The sequence below is a fragment of the Alligator mississippiensis genome, chromosome 11, assembly GCF_030867095.1.
Source record: "Alligator mississippiensis isolate rAllMis1 chromosome 11, rAllMis1, whole genome shotgun sequence".
Lineage (NCBI taxonomy): Eukaryota > Metazoa > Chordata > Crocodylia > Alligatoridae > Alligator > Alligator mississippiensis.
In genome coordinates, this window is record NC_081834.1 from 40,729,258 (window position 1) to 40,752,644 (window position 23,387).

Consider the following 23,387-nt stretch of genomic DNA (forward strand, 5'->3'; position numbering starts at 1 on the left):
ATAGAAGTTCCAGCCAAGATCCTTTTGCTAGTTTTGTAAGGGGGACCTTACCTTGCAGTTCCTACACCATGGAAGTCTGTTTCTGTAGTCCTAGGGGACTCAAAAATGAGGCCGGAGATAGAATGCCAGCTGAATTCTGCAGGTGGTCCATTCACCCAGAAGTGAAGCACATTGTTATAACCATGTTGGGGATGATTCATAGATGTTTGGGTTGGAAGGGACCTTAGCAGATTGAGTCCAACCCTCTGTCCTGGGCAGGAAAGAGTGCTGGGGTCAGATGACCCCAGCCAGGTGCATGTCTAGCTTCCTCTTAAAAAACCCCAAGGTAGGGGAGAGCACCACCTCTCTTGGATGAAGCCTGTTCCAGATTCTGGCAACTCTTACCGTAAAGAAGTTCTTCCTGGTGATGTCTAACCTAAATCTGCTGTCTGTCAGTTTGTGGCTGTTGTTCCTAGTTACTCCAAGGGATGCCCTGGTAAATGGAGCATCTCCTATTTCTTGCTGCTCCCCCTGATGAATTTGTAGGTGGCCACAAGATCACCTCTCAGCCTTCTCTTGCAGAGAGAAGAGATCCAGGGCCCTCAATCTCTCCTTGTAGGGCTTTGCCTGCAGGGCCCTAATCATATGAGTGAAAGTGTGGGTGTATACGGGGGTAGGGAGGGGTAATAGAACTTGCTTTGAAATAGTACCTTATGGATTTCTGGAACTTTTGAAAGATGCTAGATAGCAGCTTCAGTAAAGGAACGTAACATTCACTTAAATGAAGCTGGTTTCGCATTTAGATTAAGTTCCCAATACTTTTGAAGTTGAATTTCAGTAGTGGGATCAGGTAGGTCTTAATCGGATTAGATTCTTTGTCATGTTGTTAACACCTTTTAAAACTGTATGAATATAAACATGTTTTTCCAAATGTGTGTGTGTGTGTGTGTGTGTGTGTGTGTGTGTGTGTATATGTGTGTGTGTGTGTATATGTATGTATATGTGTGTGTGTGTATATATATATATATAGGTAACGTCCTTCAGTTACTCCCACATATGGTCAAACTTACCTCCTACTTTGAGGGTCTTTGAACCGTAACATTCTTGGTCACAAGTATGATGCATCAGTCGCCTACTTGCCTCCTTTTAATATGAAAGTGTCAATATTGGGTATGAGCAATAGGTCAAGTTAATGTACTTCTAGTTGAATCACATGAGAAATCTAATTAAAAACAAAGAATAAGTCTCACATACCTCTGTTTCCAGAAGCCTACATACATAGTTAATATTTGAATCTTTTAGATACAGACAGTATGCATAGACAAAAAGCTATACCTTAAAGATGGTTGAAATGGCTGGGAAGTTGTATCATATACAGGTGAAGTAACCCCTACCCCCAAACCAAGAAAATAAAGATGGATGGATATTTTTATTTATTCATTTAGACTTATAACAGAAGATTCTAGTTTGAGGCTGGCATGCTTCACAGTTGTTGTGTATCCTTGTTTAGAGCAAGGCAGTAGCTTTATACAATTAAGGATACTGATTGAAAGCAACAAAGTGACTGAAAATGCTCCAAAAACGTAAGGCTGTGATGATCAAAGATGCTTTGGCCTATCAACGATCCCGTGGCCACTGCTTATGAACCTGTAACTTAGTTCCTTTTAGATTTCTCTTCTTCCAGGAATGTACTTATGAGGTCATGGTAGTTCTTCAGGGAATAAGTACTGTTCAGCAAAGTTTCTATTCTAAATATGCATTAACAAGAATTATTTTTAATGAGAGAGCTTTTCCTCATTGCAGATTTTTTTTTTTTTTTTTTTAATAAACTGTCTAGAATAGCTGTTTCAGAGCATCAATCAATGCTCTTACAGCAGTTTCTATTTTTCTCTTCTCTGTTCAGTTAGGTGACAACTAATGGCCTGTTCCTTTGCTGGAATTTTCTTACTCTGTACATAGCTTAACTGCAGTATTTATTTGGGTGTTAACACAAATGGTGGGAAGTTTCAAGCTAAACCAATTATGTGGAAAATTGTGCATTATTGAAGAGTGACTCTTATTTCTTCACTCTTTGCAGGAACCCATAAAATCCCGTGCCCCACAGCTCCATTTAGAGTACAGGTTTTATAAACAACTTGGCAGTGCAGGTAAGTGAGCTCTGCTCATACAGAAAGTGGGTTATTTATAAGGTAAATATTACTGTAAAACAGTAATCTCTTATTGTTTATGGCACAAGTCATGTCTGAGAACTTTGTGTGTTGGGTGATTAAATAAAAGCCTACCAAAAACAACTTTGTAGGTTATATTTAACCAGATAGTATTTTAGCAGAGTGATATCAATCTTCCTTTGGGCATTAAAATGTTAAACTTGCAGTCTTTGACCATTTGATGTTAGGCAAATTTGATTTGTATTGATAAGGACCTAAGTATGCAGGTATTGGTTGCATTTATAGTACTTAACTGACCTAATTTATTTTTTAGCCAGTCTACCTAGTGTATAGACTTCTAACAGGCTAACAAAGGTCACCACTTTTGCAGTCAGTCTATACCAGAGATGTCTAAAATCCTGCTTTTTTAAATGTTAAGGAATTACTGTTAAGTCCTGGGAACAGATGGATCCATATTGCTATAAGTGATTAGGAATGTTTCTTTGGGCCAGATTGAGATGGGGAACTGGGATAGAATTAGTTCTGGAAGACAACTGTAGAGAAGCAGCCAAAGGTAGGGAGGAAGTTTTAAGTCAAATGTCATTCTTTGCATTATTGTTGGGCTAGATCCCAACAGCAATGGTCTTATCTTGATGTCTGCGTTGTGCTGATGATTACTGTAATGGGATGCTGTGTTTACAAGTATATACCACTTGTAAATATTTCTGATTTACAAGAATGTTCAGGACAATTTTCAGTGATAGTCCAGTAACCTCAGGGTTTTTCCATTAAACTTAATGACTGTTTGGATAACCTCTTTGATTAAAATACCTTTTTCTGAAAAATGTATTAGAAAATAATTCTATTTAAGATCTTAATGCACCATACAAAACTGGATTTGTAGATGCATACAAAAAAAAAAAAGGGAGGCACAATTTCAGTCATGGGACAAACACAACAGAATTGTCTGGGGAACACCATTCAATGAGCCCTGTGTTTTCCATAGCAAGTCTTAGGACACACTAGTGTCTGGGAAACTCCCACTCTGAACCAGCATAGGCATATCAATAAAAACCCTGGGGTACCTGCAGTTAAACTGACAAAATAGTCCTTCAGCTAGCATGGCAGTTTCATTCAGGGATCTATCATGAGAATTTTAAGCAGCATAATTTGCCCATGGGCATTGATTGATATTGCTTGACAACCTTTGCTAGTGTGGACAAGGCCTTTTTTGATAAGAAGCACCCCACCCATGGCTGACGTAAAATATCCTTTATGCCAAAAACGGATGATCTACTCCTAAAGCTTGTTCTCTATTGCAAAATTAAGTATTGGCATTGAGAGGTAAAATTAAAGGTCTTTGTTTTTTTTCTGTTTCGTTGTTTTTTCTATTATGAGTCTTGCATATGTGCTCAACCTCGGTGTTTCCCTTGTTGGGAATTGTCCCTGATTTGTAGCATTAAAACTCAAGTATACACATTCCATGGCAATTTTTTTAAGCATATCCTAAAGTCTTTTGAAAAGATGAACCCAAATATATGTTAAATATGCAGAAAAGTACAATGATTATGATTTCTGCTAGCAGTCGGAACAGATTCATTTTGATAGAGGCCTGTATAATTCAGGGGGAACAAACACTTGTGTAAGCAGTAAGAAACAAGACCAACCTGCATCTCAGATGTCAGACTGCAGAAGAATAGCTATTGTAAGTGTAGCTAAACATCTCAAGGCCACTTTTTTTTTTTTTAAATTTAATTGCTAATGGGAGAAGGTTAGAACAGCAACAGGTGGAGGAAGGTGTGTATGAAAGGAAAAGATAATCAACATTGCAGGTGCAGGATTCTTTGCCATCCTTTCTGTGGTGAATGTGGTCAGATAATCATTTAGCTTTTGTGGTTGCTGCAGCAAGGAAAGTCTGCCTTCTGGTATAGCAGCAGATGGAAACACATTAAAAATGTAATTACTTTTAAAAAGTAATACTGCAAAATGCAGCTGTTCAGAATGACTTGTGGGAGAGGAAGTCGTCTTAAAATGTTTTACTACTGTTTTATATGAAGTAGATGGAATCAATAGAATATTGATCATATATATCATATTCTATATCTAATCATAGAAGTTAGTGTTTTGAAGGCACCCATGTTGTCTGGGTCATAGCCTTATGAATGCAGGGTCACATGTCCCAAGTAAGTGGAATTTCATCTCTTGAAGACCTGTATCAAAACTAATGCACCTATCAGGATTTCTTCTTTAGTATTACAAATATTCATTAATATCAATAAATGACCCTCTCCTGCTAGAAGGGCCTATTGGCTAAATTGCCCTACATTTCCAAGCATCCTTTGTTCAAACCACACTGCTTTTTTGACTTTTCTAAAATGAATGTAGAGCCAGCAGCCTTACGCTAAATTAGAAATACTAGAATTTCTGACTAGATGGCCTAGTCTAGTGACTCTCAACAAGGGTCTTATGAGGGTGCTGCTTTAATATTTGCATGGTGACATGTGAAAATACGTAAATGTGATTCGTGAGAAATCCAGAGATTTCAAATAGGAATCCAGTGTGTCAAAAGTATGCTCACTGACTAGTCTTTCTGAGTTCTTTGCAGCAGAAGAATTGCCCTGTAATTTTTCTGTAGTCAAGAAATAAGTGAAAGTTTAACAGCTGGTGTTTTCTGAGGGGTGCCACAAGTCTAATGAGGCTGAGGAACACTATTGTAGTCCCTTAATTGCTGATTTGGTTGTAATAATGACTTCTTATATAGGGCTTTAGGAGCAAAAGCTATCATCACAGTTTTAATTTCAAATTCCCCAATCAGACCAGTGCCCTGCTGGAAAGAGTGTAACTCCAGGATATCACCCTCAAACTTGTGTCTGGGGTAGGATGCTATCGTGTACTCAATAGTTTTGGTCAGGGTTTCCACAGTCGCAGCCAGGCAAGGTTTTTAGGCGCCACTTGTACATCAGTTGGCCACACCAGCACGTCCAGGGAGTATCCTGTTAAGTGTTGTCCACATACTCTGTGGAAGGTTGAAGCCCAGTTGTTGCATTGTTGGGCTGGAGACAAGGTTTTTTGGGAAAGTGTATTCTGCCTAAGCTTTCTTCCAAGCTTCTTCAGTGTTGTGGTTTAGGCGATGCTCAGTACATGTCCAGAAAGTTTTTTGTGAAATCATATGACAAGTTGGGAGATCTTGAAGGTCTGGATTACTATTGATACGTATTATTTCTCTGTATGTTGCTGTATCCCATCGAATAGAGGGAGCAGTAATGTTTGAAAGTACTGGTAGCCACTGCATTGGAGTTGATATCAGAGTCTCAGAGTGAGTCCTCATTACTGAGAAGAGTTGTGTGTCAGTGAGTTTGGTATGTCTACTTGAGACCCAGACAGGTGCACAGTATTTGGCTGTTGAGAAGACCAGGGCTATGGCAGAAGTGGTGGAGGATGGCAGCTTTTGCAGCCTAGCTTGTGCTGGTGAGCTTTCGGATGATGTTCACTCGTGCCATGGCAGTCTTTCAGAGGCGATAATGGTAAGTTAGGGAGTGATCAAGGGTCACCCCAAGGTAAGTCACCCACCAAAATGGTGATCAAACACCTTTAACTGGCCTTCTGGTCAATGGAGCAAAACTCAAAATTGAAGTAATTCTGACTAATACACCAGTAGTTTATTGGCAACAAAGTGGCCAGTGCAGAATGACTTTGGCAACCTTCTGTTGCTTTATTAAATCAGAGGTATTTCTTTAATTTGCTGTTGTCTCTTGTTCCCCATTCTTCATCCATTGCTACCTCTCAAGCTTTTGTCCTTTGGTTTGTAAGTTGTTTTGTTACCAGACTGAGTAATTCCTTGTCTGCATTTTTAACATGCTAAACATCTAACTTTTATCTTTACTGCGGTTCACGGCTCGTGAGTTCTTGTGACTTTCACCTTGCATTGCTGCTGCCAGCCCAAAAGGCAAGATTCAGAATGGATAATGCTGTTCCCATGATAGAAACCCAAGATATTTCTTGTGCTTTTACAGTACCACTCAGCATGCATCTTCAGAATCCAGTGCTCTCTGCCTCTTGTCTTAGTAGCTGTGTTCACACACCTGTATGCCTCTCCTGGTGAGATCCTCTCTGTGCTTGTTTAAAGCTCCTTTGAGTTCTGTTTGGTACAAATTTAAATCTTTAAGCAATTGAGACCCATTGGGTACATCCTTATGAGCCGGAACCTGCGTTTCCCTGGGGACAAGTATCAGTGACACGTCTTGTGCTGCTGCTCCTGCTTGTCACAGGGGTACACCCATGCCATGCACACTCTGGCGTGTGGCATATTGCCCCAGGTGGGATAGGGAGGTTGGGGTCGGCAACTGTGCTGGCCCCAGCAGCTTTATCCGGGGTCCTGGGGGCCTCTGGCAGCTACAGCTGTGGTGCTTCTACAGCAGGGAGCCTAGGTGGCAGCAGGAGTGTGGCTCTGGCCAGCCAAGCTCCAGTTCTGGACAGCTCATGCTGGTGCCACGTGCCTCACCCCACTTTTTTTAGGTGTGGGTTTTTTTGACCCTGGGATCTCCTTGGGTTAACCCCTGCACTGCAAAGTAGCAGTGTGGGGAAAGCCTGCATGTGTGGCATGTGGTGCCACAGTTGGATCTGCGGTGCTGCATACTGTACATCCATGCCAAACTTGTGGATCTTTTGACAGCAGTTCAGTGGGGAATCTTAGTAAGAAGACTGCATCTAAACAGGACAGTGTCCATCCCTGTAAAAGCCAAGGTTGCCATCATTACCTATTACAGATGGCTATAAAATGACTACTTATTTGGAGAGAGGTAGTTAACCCTGTTAGTCTGAAGTCAGACAGAAGGCAGCATAGGTTAAATATCTCTGATATATCTAAAATACATATCTGGTTTAGTTAGTCTATAAGGTGCAGATCTACCCTGCCTTCTACTTACTTGGATTAGTCTTCCAGGAAGGAATTCCTTTTCAGGTTTTCTTTTTAATATGGAGCTTGGCCCCAAGGCAGGGGCAGATGTACTTTCCTACCTCTCCCAAAGTTCTGTTTTGTTTGGCCAAAGTCTTTAGTATTTGTTTCTCTAGCTTTGGGCACCTTCAAAACACCTGAGCATGGAGGTTATTTCTCGGAAGATGCATTTTCTTTTTCACCATGTTCTTTTTTTCCAGAGGCTCACTTGTCCTGTCCCAGTGACTTTTCTGTCTGGGATCCTCACCTCCAAGGCCACTGCAAGAATTGACCAGTGTCTGGAAGACAGAATTTAGCTGAGCAGAAGGCAGTAGCTGAAGGTGGAAAGAGCATCTGTCAGGCTCCTTGCTTGATTTTACTGCTTATTTTGACAGCTGAAAGCCTTAAGTCCTAGGGAAGTGCTGCTAATGTTGACTCTAAGACCCAATAGTAAGAATACTGTAGTATCTTCAAAAAATAAAAACAAAAAAACCCAGAATAAAGGAAAGTTTATTAAAAATGCTGGCTTTTCCCCTACCCTTGCTGGGGATCAATAGTGTTTTATATCTCTGGTCAGCAACATTTCTGAGGTGATAATCAGTGATTATCAGGTGATTCATTAGATTATCAGAACATGACCTCATGATTTAAAGCTGATGTCAGAAGTTTTACTTGTACTTTTAAGTTTGCTGTCCAAAAGGCTAGGTTCATTTTGAATCCAGAGCTTGTCAGATATTTTTGACCTTCCTGAATTATTGTTTGGGGTCATGTTGTAGTGGTATGTGTTTGATGCAACTTCATTTTGGAAGAGTTTTTAAAACTATACATAGTAAATGAAGTCCCAAATCTCAGTATTATGGCGTGTTTTCTATCTTTAAGATGAAAAGATTATGAACTCCAGATTTAATGTGTTCACGAAAAGTAGATCAAGACTAGCCACATCAGTGAAGGAGAGTTTAGAATGAAAGTGGTTTATAGAAGCAGACATTTCAAGGGGACTTCCCTCATGCTAGTTAGAGAATTAATAAAAGCTTTGTGAAATGCTAGACTTGCCCTCCAGTCAAACTCATAGCTGATTTTTATAATCATCCCAACATATGGCCAAGCATAGTGGTCAAAAGGATCTTCTGTACAAGTATCATTGACTCAAGTCCATTGTGAAAAGCACTGCAGTCTGCACTCCTGTTTCTGCTGCTATTCAGGGAGGTGTGAAGTATTGAGTGGCAAATGTGATACTTGGGAGCTTTAACTTAACACTGGCTTTAGGTTTTGCTACTGTTCTCGCACATGGCACTGTAATATTTTGATGGCATGCAGGGCAGAGATAAAGCCCTTCAGAGGGTCTCTGTTTATTCCTGCCTGAGGATTATGGCTTCCCTAGTGCTGAGCCATACAATTGGCTTGAAAAATCAGTGTCTGAGGACATTGCACAGATGACATCTGCAACCTGCTCTACTTTAAGGAGTGAACCCCTAACTCCCTCGGTTCCCTTGCTGTTATCATAAGCTAATATGACTCTCTTTCATGTGCTTGGGCTACTTCTTTTAGCCCTACAATGTCTTGCATGTAGGTCAGCATTTACTGTCATACTAGTGGAGTTTAGGTGGCATACCCCCTCTGTTAATCCTTAGGACCTGTCAAATCCTTAACCCCCTGGGACTTTGTTTGCCTTTTTCTGGCAGCCACTTTTGATCCATTCTTGTTTCATAGCCTTTTCCTTCAAGCTTTGGTTGAGTCCTTAAGCTGTGCAGAAAATGCTAGGTTACAAGGTCATACCTTTTGCTACCTTTAGAAGCTACTATTTGGGTGTTTTTTGTCTAAAACTGCATTACTGCTTTGCTCAGTGTCATGTGTAGAGCCACTTAACTGCTAAAAAAGTTTTACAATTGTGTTCTTTCGCCTGTTGGTTAAGCCGTCATTTGAGTTCTTCCCTAGGTGACCCACCACTTCTCCTGTATTCAGCTGAGGGGCAGAGTTTGAATGCATTTTCCAGCATCTCTCATATCTTTCAGCATCATTTGGTCATCTAGTGAACTAGAGCAGCTCTATTCTGTGGTATGCCAAGGTCATTGCAATTGAGCCACATATCTGTTGGGGATTCTTCCAGGGCATTTTCCTAGACATGCCTGCTGAAACACCTAAATCCTATTTGTGATGTTACTAAGTCAGGCTCCTCTCACAGCTAAGTAATTCCTAACTCCTCCTCTTTCTCTTTGGGTAGAGCAGGGCTGTCCAACTTGCAGCCTGTGGGTATGCAAGGGGTTAATTTGTGGCCTGAAAGCTTCACCCAGGTGCTACCCCCGCTACTGCTGTGGCTGGTGCTGCCACTGGTCCTTGGGCTCCTCTGGTTTCTACTTCCTTCCCCCTGCCCCCAGGGGCATGTTGATAGGCCCAGAGAGCCTGTGGCTTGGGTGGGGGGCAGGGCCCAACTGTGATGCAGTTTTGGGTGGGGGGTGCCCATGTGGATCAATGCAGTTGGGGATGCTCTCAGTGCAGCATGCATCCCCTGTGTGCTCTGAAGTTATGCATCCCTGAGGCAGAAAATACTCCTAGAGCTTTGGGGAAGTAGGAATTCACCCAGAAATCACTCTAGCATCTTTATCTGGAACAAGAGTTTTATCAGCAAAGAACACACATCCTAGCCATTAATGAGGGCATCATTTAAGTTCTTGTGGCATCTGCATGACTGCAGGGGCTGTGTGGTCAGGCTCCAACCTGGGACTGTCTCTCAGCCTGGCTTTCACCTTCTTATCTTGCTATGTTGTATGTACATGCAGCAAAGGTTGTTAGTTAAGTCTAAGGGTTCTGGAGTTTCTTGGTTTTGTGTGCATCAGCAAGGCCTGTAGTGAGATTTTTGAAAGCTGCCCGTTTGCCACTGGGACTCTCTAATGTCTTTGATATTGTACAAGGAAGGAAGTTCCCAGTCTTCTGTTTGAGAAGTAGACTCTGTCAAAAGCTTTTTGGGGACGTGGTGCTCAACCCTTGGGTCCTGGGAGCCAGGCCATGGGCCAGATTGGTTCTCCACGTCCATATCCAGATTACACTGCTCCTGTTTGACTCAGTTTGGGGCCCTGCAACACCTCCACTTGGCTCTGCTTGCTGGAATTGGGGCCCTGCATGCTAGAACTAGAATGCAGGGCCATGGCCTGTGGACTTCCCCGCAGACCCATCGGGGAGCATTGTACATTGAATGATAAGGCACCAGGGTTCAGATCTGGCCTGTGGCCTGGGGGCTTGAGCACCCCTGATAAACTAAAACATAGAGAAACTTCATCATTTTTTTTTCTCTCTCCCTCACTCCATTTCTCACTCATCTTTTTCAGCGAACTATTCTTAAGTGAGTATTTAGTCAGTTTGTGCAGTAGTGCATCTGTTTTAAGGAAATGTTACTCCCTTTTAGTGGTTGTATTCTACCTAATTCACAACATACTATTCACCTTGTACACCAAAGTCCTCATACTGCATTCGTTTACACAAATGTAAGTTTGATAAATCTGATGGCTCGGAATTACTGTAGCACAAATTCACTTGTAAATACAACCTAGGTAATTCAGAGCAAGTTTCCTCAGCTCTTTCCCTATGCACCATATAATGATGCACTGAATTTAAATGATCACATACCAGACGTACAGCAGGATGATTATTTAAAGAGTTGTGGCAGAGTTAAGAAAGGATTTAGATTTTTAAGGTTGGAAGGAGCCATTGTGATAATCCAGTCTGACTTCCTTCATAACCTAGGCTATAAAACTTGTGGAGATTCCTGCATTAAGCCTATACCTTAAGCTACAGCATATCTTCCAAAAGACACCCATTCTTGATTTAGGCTCCAAGGGATGGAGTCTAGTGGGTAATTGCCCCCACAAGAAAAAAATCACCTAATGTATGGTCTGAGTTTTATCTAGCTGAAATTTCTAGCCATTGGGTCTTATGCCTGTATCTACTAAACTAGAGATCCCTCTACTACCAGAAATCTTTTTCATAATCTACAAGTACATACACAAAAAATGTTGCTCTTGAACTCAATATATTGTATTTACTTGAATAGTGTGCACATTTTGGTTCCCAAAAATTAATCTTCCAGGATTGGGGGGCATGGTTTAAGCAGGGAAAGTGACTTTATGCCCAGAGTAGGAGCAACCTACTTTGATTCCCCCTCCAAGTTTAAAGCCAGCTGCCCAGCAGCAGCAGTGGCATTTCAGTTCAGGCAGCTGAGGGAGTGGGTTAACTTGAATGGTTTTTCGCTCTGCACTCCACAGGTGTTTATGATGATCTCTTCTATTTAATTGGCTTGAAGTTACACTAATCAAGCTAGTCTGTCTTCTGACAATGTTTCTGTCTCCTAGCTACTCCTGGGTTCCCTTCCCCTATTTGACAGCCCTACAACTGTTTTTTACTCTTATAAATATGCATAGATCCACCCATGGAGACGAGTATTCAGCAGCAGCTACAGTTTCAGCGTCTCACTAAGCAGCAAAGGGCGGTTGAGTGATCTGAATATTAGGTTTTGTCCCTGCTCTGTGCAGCTGTAACTCGGGGTTGGGGTATTTTTCATTCTGCTTTCCCAAAAACAAGATGTAAACTTTGTGCTGAAATGTCATGGTTTCCATTAAGAGAAAGAAATGGCATGGAAATCTTACCACTTGACTGCCCTCTCTGATCCAGACTGCACCGTCTGTGCAGCAGGCTTTCTTCTTGGCTCCCTGTGTATTGATATAAGGCAGGGGGTCATCTTTGAACACAACTTCATGCATTTCCAAATAATACACATGTAGTTGAACCACTCTTTCATTTAAATTTGGGGAGATAATTTAAAACAATTCTTTAACAGTTTTGAGGGCTTGTAGTAAGTTATTCAATTTGCTAGAAGTCATATGCTATAAAATTGACTTCCCTTGCACTGAACACCTCGCCTCCCTCAGGTCATTTACCATATTTACTCAGATAAAAGTTGAGTTTTTTTCTCCTGATCAGCATGGAAGTAAAAGGCCCTCATCTTACATTTGCATATAAGGAAACCTCACTAAAAATACTGTTCATCTTTGAACAAAGCAGCATGTGCTTAGTAATGGGAACCACCTCTGAAGTTGATTAAATGTAGTCAACACTAAGCGTGACTATAAAAACACGGCCAATATCGGGAAGGGAATCTTTGTTTAGTGTGTGTGGCCCTTAAAACCCCCCCAAAATGACAATAACAACAAAAAGGCAGTTGGTTCCCTAGGAGGGTACGAGCACTGGGCCTGGAGGTACTGCAATGCCAGGCCAGCACTCGGGGGCCAGAGCAAGCTCTGCCACCCTCCCCTGGTGCCAAAAACATCAGTGGCGACATACAGGGGATGCACATGCACTCCCTGACAGTGCTGGTGCATCCCCTGTCAGCCAGCGTTCCTGGGTGGGGGTAGGGCAGGTGAGAGTGCGGGTCCCCCCCCCCCCCCCCCCCCCGAGCACCAGCCGGGGAGTGGGGGCACCAGGAGAAGTGGTCCCCTTGCAGCCAATCCCGCTGACCTGGAAGTGCCAGGGGGCGCACCACTGCCAGTTTGCAGGTTGGCAGGATCGACCACAGGGGGACCTCTGCTGCCCCCCGGCCTGCGGGATCAGCTGCAGGGGGGGCACCTCTCACCCCGTCGCTGACTGTCCAGTCAGGGGGGGCAAGTGCCCCCCCAACTCTGGAGACACCAGTTGCCCATGAAAAATGCTGATTTCCCTCCCCTCTCCCCCAAATATTTATTTCTATACATATACGTGTGTGTACATGTATAAACAAACAAACAAACTACCACTACCAACCTGTCTTTTGACCACTGTGGTTCACTTGACAGTCCAAAGCACACTTTTTAAAGTAAATTTTGTCTTAGGCTAAATTAGCCAAATTGGTTCCTAATTCTATCAGTTGAGTAGAGCTCAATTGTTCAAGTCTGTGTGGTGCTACTATTGTCAAGTATCCCCCCTTCCAGACTCTTCAGCAAAAACACACTTTTCTTTTTTCAAATGCATTTCATGTTTCTTGTCAAATTATCCAAATTGGTTCCAAATCATATTGATGGAGCAGAACTCAGTCGTTCCAAGAAACAACATATCAATTGAGCAGGCAGAACTCAGTTGTTCCAAACATGGTTTATGGCGCTACAGACAGTGAGCATCCTCCATCCCAGATCCATCACCCAGGGACTTCCGATATTCCTAAATCCTTTGGCAGGAATCCTGTGTGTAGTCCCAAGGCCAGAGGTCTTGGGGTTTGGATGCCCCCAGATGCTACAGGCAAGCATCTTCCATCCCAAACGGTTTGGGACTTCAGATACTCTGTACACTTGATCTTAGCCCACAAGAGGCTGAAAAGAGGCCAAAAGGCACTTAAAAAAATTAATATATTTAGTGTTCCAGGTCAAATCAGGCAAATCTGTTCCAAATCGTATTGATTGAGCAGAACTCAATCATTCCGAAAACATGGATTGAGCAGGCAGAACTCAATCATTTTAAACACCATGTGTGATGCTACAACTGGCAAGCATCCTCTGTCCCAGACCTCTTACCCTGGGATTCAGATACTCCCAAATCCACTGGCAGGCATCCTACGTGCAGGCCCAAGCCTGGAGATCTTGGGATTTGGATGTCCCCAGAATCCTACAGGCAAGCATCCTCCATCTCAGACTGTCAAGTCCAGGACTTCAGATATGTCCTACACTCCACTTGATTTTAGCCTACAAGAATATTATTATTTTTTTTTTTTGCAAAAATATTTATGTCCATACACACAAATTTAATATATATAAAATTTATGTGTATAGAAATAAAAGTAGTGTGGGCTAAAATCAAGTGGAGAGTGTGTGCGCGTCCATTTCCAGCACTCTGCCAGATGGACCCTGTGGTTTATTTGGCAGCTCAAAACACTCTAAAAACATATTGGACAGTTTGTACCAAATAAGTCTATGGTAATACCCATTGAGTGCAGTCCCCCCATAGCATCTACTCTTTTCAAGTCAGGGTGAGTCACTACATTGCAGGAGTTTGGGTTGTAGCTGTGTTGGTCTAAGGACATAGGCAGACAAGGTTCCTTGGGTGAATTTGATATCTTTAATTAGACCAATGCAAATGGTTGGAGAATAGTTATTAAGCAAGCTTTAGGGTTCAAAAACCCTTTGTCAGGCTAGGGAAGCTTCAGCAGTTGGTGGGTGCTCTTCCTGGATGGAATGACAAGTAAAGAAGCCAGGGGCTGGGCTAGGCTGGGGAGTCAGGTGCCAGGCAGATTTTAATGTATCAAAAATCCAATGTCTATGTTTAGTCCATGATCTCTATCAAAATCTTGGATTTTTGATACATTATAATCTGCCTGGCACCTGACTCCCCAGCCCAGCCCCTGGCTTCTTTACTTGTCATTCCATCCAGGAAGAGCACCCACCAACTGCTGAAGCTTCCCTACCCTGACAAAGGGTTTTTGAACCCGAAAGCTTGCTTAATAACTATTCTCCAACCATTTGCGTTGTCTAATTAAAGATATCAAATTCACCCAAGGAACCTTGTCTCACTACATTGCATACATTTTGACTTCCTCCTCACTCCCATAGCTGAGCCGTACCTTTCTTTCCCATTTCCAATGATTTCTGTTTCTTCACCAGCTTTAAATGTTTGGCAAACATCATCAAATGGGTCCCCAGACAGTTCACTCAGAATCCCTCTGTTGGCCACTCTCAGCCTGTTGCATATGATTAGTTTGGCCCTGCCCTCCATGAGGTGAAGCTGGACCAGGTTGCCTTATGCTTCATCTGTTTATAAGTTTTTGGAGGATCCCAGGACTTACGACAAGAACACCCAGTTCCAGTCGTGTGTGGGGGTGGGGGTTGGTAATTAGCACATGGATCCTTTGTGGGGGTTCTCTGGAGTACACACACGTACTGAGCAGTGCTGAGCTGTGGGATCACCATGGCTTGAAATGCTGGTGACTGTGTAAATAAATATTTTTGCCAAAAAAAAAGTTTGTACTAATATATTAGTAAGTGCTGCTTAAAAGTGTGTTTATGGAGTACCTGTGCTAACACTTGCAGCGGTTTCAAAAAAGGTGAAATGCATCGATTCTGGATGAACTAAGTATGCATATACTATATGCAAACTGCTACAGCTATATTTATTTCAAGGTCATTTTTTTTCAAATTTGCCTCCTCCCTTCATGTCCTCAGGGAGAAGGGTCTGACAGTAAGGAGACAGGGGAATAAGTTGGGGGAGCACAGGACAAAAAGACTACCGGACCCCCCAGATTTATTTTCCCTGCTGTAGCAGTGGGTGAGGGACAAATTCCAGACAGATCTCCAATAATTAGATTCTATACCTGGAAAGTTTATAGCCAAATTATGAAATATATTTCACATGCAGCATCTAATTATTGGGATTCCTCTTACAATCAGGATTGTCTTATTTGAGTAATACAGGTAATTGTCATATCTAAATGTTTTTACTTTAAAATCAGGGAATGGTAGCAGTGAACTTAAAGGTATCTGCTTCAGTGGTATAATTTTGAGCTGCCTCTCTCTGAACTCTGCACCTAATCAACTGAGCTGTCAGAGGCATCGTGAGCAGCCCCCAAGTTTGTGTGCCCTCTAAGCAGACACCCAGAGCTGGTGTGTTGCTTGCCCACCTCTAGTTACACTGCTGCCAACTATAGACAAATATCTGGTCATGGGCTCAAAAGTCCCTAGACTGGCAGACATTGATAATTGTCACATCCTTCCCTTATGCAGTGTTTGTTACAGGATGCTGTGTAGCTTGCTAATGCCAGCCCAATAGACCATCTAAGATTAGCGGACTTTTGACCTTTCTTGACTCCAAATTGGAGAGATGCTCCCCCCCCCCCCCACCAAAAAAAAAGTTTTCCCTTTTTGTGTATAGTAAAAGCAGTGCAACCTTATTTCTGAAACTACGACCTACTTCTCAAACTGTTTTAGAGCGAAAACTCGCCCGTAAAGATAAGACCAGAGAAACATTTAATAAGAAAGGGTACAGTTTGACCGTTAAAACAACTGAATGTGGGCTTTAAAATGGAAACATACAGCAGTTACAGTTACGCTCCTTGCTTCTTCCACTTCTAACCACCTGCATTTTAATATCACATAGAACTAGTAACCCTCCCCTGAGAGGAGCAGTTTCTTCAGTTCCCTTGCCCTGCATTGTTTAAGGGAGTGTGGCCAACAAACAGCTTCAAGCCTTTTCAGCTCTGTTGCTGTCAGAAGTTAAATTAGGCTTGCCCAAGCAAATCCGAAGTTTCCTAAAGCTTGGACCTTGGTTGTAGAGTGTTTGAATAAAAAGAATAAAACACAATGAGGCATTGTATACATTCAGCTGAAAACTAGCTTTGTTTTAATACCCTGTAATTGGCCTGCTGCAAGTCTCCAAGGAATAATGCTTTACCTATTTAAAAATACATAGCTTTTAACATGACAGACCTATTGTTGAGGACTTACTGAGCATGCATGGCTTAGCATTTTCTTAACATCAAATGCCTTAACAAAAACAATTTTAGCCAAAGGAAGTTTAAATGCCAATAACTGCACACCAGTTGAAATCAAGGCCATTTAGGATTTGAATGAGTCTTGATTAGGGCAACATTTGGGGGAGGGAAGGGGAGTTCTTATTATGACTCCATGCTGCCACTCTTTCACAGCCTAAAAGTTCCTTTTGTGTGCATCATCCTTCTGTGATTATTTCGGTAGGTCTTGAATCCGAGTCCAAATGATTTGGCTTTATTTATTTTTTGCTGTGTAATTGATAGACTGATTTAGTGGATGCCTAGTCTCAAGAGAAAGTGGCCATAAGGAAATGCGGGGCATCCAAGACGCAACCCCAGCAGCTGGGTGCAGGCACAGTACAGCAGGGAGGCAGAGCTGCCTGTCGCACCAGGCCACTCCACTTCCCTGCCAGACAGTGCCCCATGCTTGGGACTCTCGTGTTCATTTTTCCTCAGCTGGCCAGGACTGGCCTTCAAAATCCCGGACTGTCCCGGGCAGCCTGGGATATATAGTGGTCACCCTAGCCATGCAGCTGTTCAATTCTACGTGACCTGTCTCTGCCCCCCAGACTCCTCTCTAAAACCACATGGTTTTGATCTATATATAAATCCAAAGTAGTTAATACATTTGGAGATGAGGTTGTCACAGATATACCATGGTGTGTTCTGTGAATGCAATTTTGTTCATGTAATGAATAGCAAAATACATTAAAACAAGGCAATGATATACCACTTGCCAAATCTTGTGTTCTGGTTGTAATTTGATATTTGAGCTTGAAAGAACAATTTTCATTTAAATCTCTTATTCAGTCACACTTTCCTTTTCTCCAAAGATCCTGGAGATGAAATTTTTGCGTGCCTGCTAGTAGTACAAAATTGTATTTTGTTCTTGAAACAGTCAAGAAAATTTGACCCGCTGTGTCTGTTTTCCCCTTTGTAGAATCTGCTTCCTACATCCTGGGGATTTGGGGATTGGTACTTGAGGCTCTCAGTTGCTATGACATTTTTAGTTCATTTTAGAAAGGGAACCATATATATCTAGTATTTCAAGGGTAATGCACTCTCATCTGTAACCAAGCTGGTATTTGTTTTTGGAAGTTCCTTTATTTTTATGTCGTGTCCTAGATGTGCCAAGAATTTTCAAGCATGCTAATCCTCTTCCTAATGCACTAACGAGTGGTAGGACAGCTGGTGTCAGTACAACCTTGTTGGTCTGAAATGGGTCGTGTTTCAGAGAAGTTCAGGTACACCAAGACTAACGCAGACTTCTCAGAGATGGGCTACTTATATAAGTCATGGTAGGTTATGGTTGCCAGGCAGTGCAGTGCTTTCTGTTCTGCAGAACAGAATAGTGAAATCTCTGAAAACCAGAATATACTGCAGGTGCACACAAACTGTCTGCTGGAGCTGATGTTAAAGGTCCACTAGGAATGTTTTTGCAAGGTCTGTCGTATACTTGTATTTATTATTCTGCAGGACACACATCCGTGATCTAATTGTGCCCTGTTTTGTACCATATAGAATTGTTTTTTCTCCTTCTTGCATCTTGGCAATCTTAAGAAGAGTGAAACACCGCACAAGTTCCCTTGAGTTGGAAGCCTTGCTTGACACTCTCTTCTGTAGCGGTTTAGTGGGGAATCAACAAGTCCGAAATTTGCTGTGACTATTCAAAAAGGGACACACAAATGCAACGTTTCTGGTGTCTGATTTCCCCCTGCCCGCCCTACATACATACCCTTTATTTTCCATACAGGTTGCAGTAATGTGAGGAGTAGAATTGGTAGTTGCAAGTGCTTTGGTTTATGTAGATTGGATGAGACTATAGACAGTTTACATTTGTTTCTTGCCTTTATTTTTTCAAGGTAAATATTAGTCACTGTTTTGACTGACAACATTATGACACCACAATAGTCAATGATGGCTTTATGCCAGCCCTTAGAATAGGGTGTTCTTTTAATAGGTGTTTCCTGATACTCAGCTCCTTGTAAAACTACTCGGATTTGCTGGCATGGGACTTGTCTTTCTGCAGTGTTTAGTTCAAGTTAGGCTACACCAAGTAGTCAATTTGAGCTAGTCCTGTTGAAGGGAGAATGATGACCCTGAAACAATCGAGCTGTGGAGACTCATGAATGAGTAGTAGCTCACTGAATCCCCACAGCAATACTTTGTTCAAGTGATGGCAGCTGTTGAATTACAACCTTCTCTGAAAACAGGCCAGCTATCTCAAACTTAAGTACCACTTCATTTGAGCAGGAGATTTTTGGGTGTGTAATGGGAACTGGCTTAGGGACAACATTAGATATACCAACGTTAACACTGCAGTAAAAGCAAGGCCATTGAACTGAAGTTGTTTGTTTCTCTGATCACTCAGTCCTGTTTTTCAGGAAAAAGGAGAGGAGCCTACCTACACCAGGTTCATTTTCATGCTGCAGATTAGCTATTAGGGTTGCTGGTTGTAGCCGTGTTGGTCTAAGGACATAGGCAGATGAGCTTCTTTGGGTAGATGCGATTTTGTTAATTTTTCCAACTATTTAGTTGGTCTAATTGTTTCAACTATTTTTCCAACTATGTAACTGGTCTAATAAAAGAGATCACATCTACCCAAAGAATCTTGTCTCCAGGTTAGCCATGCCATTCGTCTTCCTTATACGTAATACTATTTTTTTTTCCTTTTACAAACCTGAAACACTAGAGTGTGAGTTTTGCATGTGGATTGGAGAGCATTTTGAAATATGGAATTTGCTTCTAGATTTTCAGTCTTCACTACATAGTGCTACTGCTCTAGAGAACTGTCAGCCAGTTAGAGGTTTGTCTGTTTAAGGGGTCACTTTAAGGCAGGGGAGGGCAAAATATGACCTGTGAGATCTATCCAGCCTGCCAATTGATGCTATCCGGGTGGCCCCTGGGAGCCTGAGAAGGGAGGGCTGCACCTTGCCACATGCTAAAGCAATCATTGGTTCGTATATCCAACTCCTTGCATTGTACTATTCTGTGAGAGACTTTCTGGAATCAGTATCCCCCTCGGGTTCTTTCCTCTTGAGCTTTCTCTTCGTGTGGTTGTAGGTTTTTATGCCATTAAACGTTTAACCTAAATCCCTCCTGAACTACTCTTGTGCCAGATATCATGGTTTCTACCCTATTCATTACAAGACTGGGAGCTCCTGTACCTATTACTGCTGGGATTTACGGGAGAAAAAGAGTATAGCAGCTATATGTGCATGTATGAGCACTAGAATAACTAAAAATCTGGCCTTCTGTTCCCTTCTGCCCAATGTATGGTAAACACTTACTGATTACTGTTATTTTCCCCTTCAGCAGGCAGAACTGCTGTGTTGCAAGAGCAGAGCAGCCCGTGTTCTGGAACCTTGCAATGAAAAATAATTTTTGCTCAGAATATGGTTTTTAAACTCTTGTGCCCACTGCATTTGTATCCTTACCTTTCTTTGTGTACTTTGGAATTAAAGAAGTGAAGCAAGAGGAGTATTCAGAGGAATTTTTGATGTAGAAAGAAAACCTCCATGTAGCTTGAAATGACATTCATCTCTGCTTTGGCTACTGTCCTGTAGTGGCATGGCTTCTCCATTTGGAGTAGAGGGAAGTTGAACAGTTATGAGGCACTCTTTGCAGTTACTCATATCGTATCTCAGCTACTTGTGAGGGGTTAAATGAAATGCATAACCTTTTACCTAGCTCAGGAATGGTCCACAGATTATAGAAGAGGGGAACCCACCCCGCTCTTGTTGTCCCCCCTGCCCTCCCCCAAATAAATAAAAAGGGCAGATGAGGCTGAACCCCTAAGAGGTGGGGGAATAATTAATCATTTTCATGTTTTCCTTCCTTCCATTCATTTATTTCTCCCTAGATATTTGGGCAGGAATAGATTGAATTAATTCAATAGTCTCTCAGGGTATGGGCAAACATAACATTTCAAATGTTTCAGAGGCATTGAAACACTTCAGAGTGCTACCATAAAGATGTATAGTTGGGATGAAATGTGCTCTAGCACGACAAAATAGTACCTGCAGGGAGTAGGTCCCATTTTGTACATACAGCTACGGTGATTTTTTTTTTTAAAAGCACTACAGCTGGGGCAGCTGGACTGCATGCATGTCCCACAGCTGATGCACTATATGTTTCTAAGCCTGAAACATTTCAGATAGCCTCAGGGTGGAAAAAGATGCACTAAAACTCCTCCATGGGAGGAAGATTCTTCCTGTTTGAGTTAAACCTACTGTTTTGCACTTCCCCCAGGCTTTTACTTGTATACGCTAGCTGTCTTCTCCATTGGCATGCAAAAAAATTAAGTGTACCATAACAAAATCCACCTGCATATTATAGTCTCTCTCTTTCAGTGATATTTTCTGTTAGTCCTCTAGAGGTGAAATATGGAGTTTGGTTTCTAGGCTCATTCAGTCCTAGCTTATCACCCTTCTTGTAAACTTCAGGAATTGCTTGCTTTAGGGTACCAACACCTAAATTATAAATTAGGAGCTGTATTGAATTGATACAGCTTTGGATTTCAAATCTGATGTAGAAATTAATGCAGGTAGTTTGCTTGTGTACACAGTGACTTCTCCCATATGTGAAGTACTTTGGATCTTGATCATAGAAGGCTAACAGGCCTCTAGAAAAATGGCATAATTTGGGCTAATAAAGCCCAATGGAAATTTTCTGTCATCTTTGCTTGAAGTCCTATGAACTCTGAGTTATAGGTAGGTCCTCTACACAGATTACCTTTTGGTTTCTTAATTCATTTTTGAAAGAGAAACGCAGCATTTTACTTGTCTTTGGACTGCTTGTTTTGGAGAGAACATTTACTGTGTATGACCAGAATAATGTAGTTTTATGAATAAAATCTGAACGTTTTCTAGTAGTTTCTTAAAGGGGGGGAAAAAAACAGCTTTTTCTTTTTCAGACTGAGTAGCATTACTTGACAGAAGCCAGTTATACTGCCACAAGATAAGTATGTGCAAATAATCAAAGAGAACAGGCTAATTTTCCAAATTACCACACAATCAGATTTTTTTTTTTTTAACTTGGTGACACTGTCAGTTGTCATTTGGACTCTTACCAGTGGCAGGAACAAATGTGCTCTTCCTTCTGTCCTTCCCAGGCTTGTTTTCTATTCCTTTTCCTCTATGCTTGTACAAGCAGTTTGAGTTTACAAGCTGCTCACAATACAGCATGGATTCAATGTGGCACTTTATTCCCTGCTAAAATGCATGAGGCATGTAAGTTATCACAAATGACTCTGAAGCCTTTAAAAAGAATGGTGCCTATGCTGCACTCATCTGTGAAAGTACTGGATACATAATAATTGCTCTTGTCCTCTGTGCAGAAATGCAGTTACTTGTAATATAACAGGATACTGGACTGGTGTGCGAGGTGACAGCTCTTCATTTTTTTCCAAAACCTGGTGTATAGTGATGATCTAGGTTAAACCAGGGAAAGGGGAGGAAGGCAAACAATATATAGGTCTGACCAGCAGCTTTTCAGCCCAGTCAGCTGGTGTGGGGATGTGATGAAGTGGATTTCCAGATATTTTGTGGAAAGTATACTAAGATTTCCTGGTGCAGCACTGAGAGCCTGAATAACAAAGAGCTATTCATACCTGCTGAAGGCTCCCTGCTGTGTCAAAGTGGAGTGCCCTACTGTAGCTAATCAGGCTGTGCAGTGTGCTATTACACTAGCATTTGTTAGAAAGGAGATGATTCATTACCCCATCAAAGCAGAAGGAAGAGGTTGTAATGAAGGCTGGTAAGGAAAAGGGAGCTTAGTGTTTGGCAGTAGTTGAAGCAAATGGTACACAGGGATGTGTGTGTAGGGGGGAACACAAACCTGAGGAGATTATTATGGCATTGGAAGAAGGGCTGCTGAGACCCCATCTGGAATGTAGTGAACTATTTTAAGCGCTGTAATAGGGAGGACAGTAGGAACAATGATGTCTCCGTGGTTGGGGAAATTCAAGATCAAGGGGGGTGGGTACAGCAAATGGCCACTGCAGTAGTTTGAGAGTAAAAAGCTCCAACAAGCAGGACAAGGACTAACGTACTGTCAGGGTAAACATTCAAAGTAGTTTTAGACGTTTTCAATGGCTTATGTTTGCTTAAAGAATATTTTGTTCCTGTCTTATTTCTCACTTTATACTATTTACTGTCATGTGAACTAGTTGGATGATGAGTGAGCAGAAATGGAAGTTGCAAGAAAATATTAGCAGTGTCCAAAATGTGTTATGGGGGGGAATTTAAAGACATATTATTTAGTTTTTTTGCAAATGTTGAATACTAAAAACTATTACTTCCTAGAGCTTGCCATTTTTAAAGTGTTTTAAGAATGTTTGTCCAACTAGCTCATCTTAAGAAGTCTATGTGGGATTTTTTTCTATTAAAAGCAAAAAAACAAAACAAAAAACAAAACAAAAAAACAAAAACACCCCAGGCACTAAAACTAGAAGTTTTCTGTTGATTATTTGGCTTTGGCTCTAAAAGACCACAAAAAAGTTGCAGCTGTTTGCAAGAGCTGGGTATGCTCATAGTCTCCCTAGAAAGCCAGGTTATATGGACTCTGTTGTCCTTTGTCTTGTTCTTAGTATTGTGGGGAGGAAGAAACAGGAGAAGTTAATGTCAGTTGGATTAGATCATGATGCCTTGAAATTTCACTTGAAGGTCCTGAGCTTAGTGTCATTACTATATAGAAGAGTAGTAGAAATGAAAATTGGCTTCTGGTACCTTCTTTTCTCCTGTAATATAGTTGCTTTTGTGGGTGGTGGGTTCACTCTTGAGACCTTGCCAATGAGTTTTTCAGATGTTTTATCTATGTTGTATTTTTGTATAGT

At 41.7% G+C, this 23,387-nt stretch overlaps 1 protein-coding gene across 7 annotated transcripts in view; it reads left to right on the plus strand.

The window, feature by feature from the left end:
• CSNK1G1 (casein kinase 1 gamma 1) overlaps nucleotides 1-23,387 on the plus strand; it is a 177,646-nt gene that overhangs the window by 76,330 nt on the left and 77,929 nt on the right. For all 7 annotated transcript variants that reach the window (XM_006260903.4, XM_014599947.3, XM_019477573.2 and 4 more), the window contains one exon: nucleotides 2,057-2,126. In XM_006260903.4, the coding sequence (XP_006260965.1) occupies nucleotides 2,057-2,126 (70 nt within the window). The remainder of the gene's footprint in view (nucleotides 1-2,056; nucleotides 2,127-23,387) is intronic.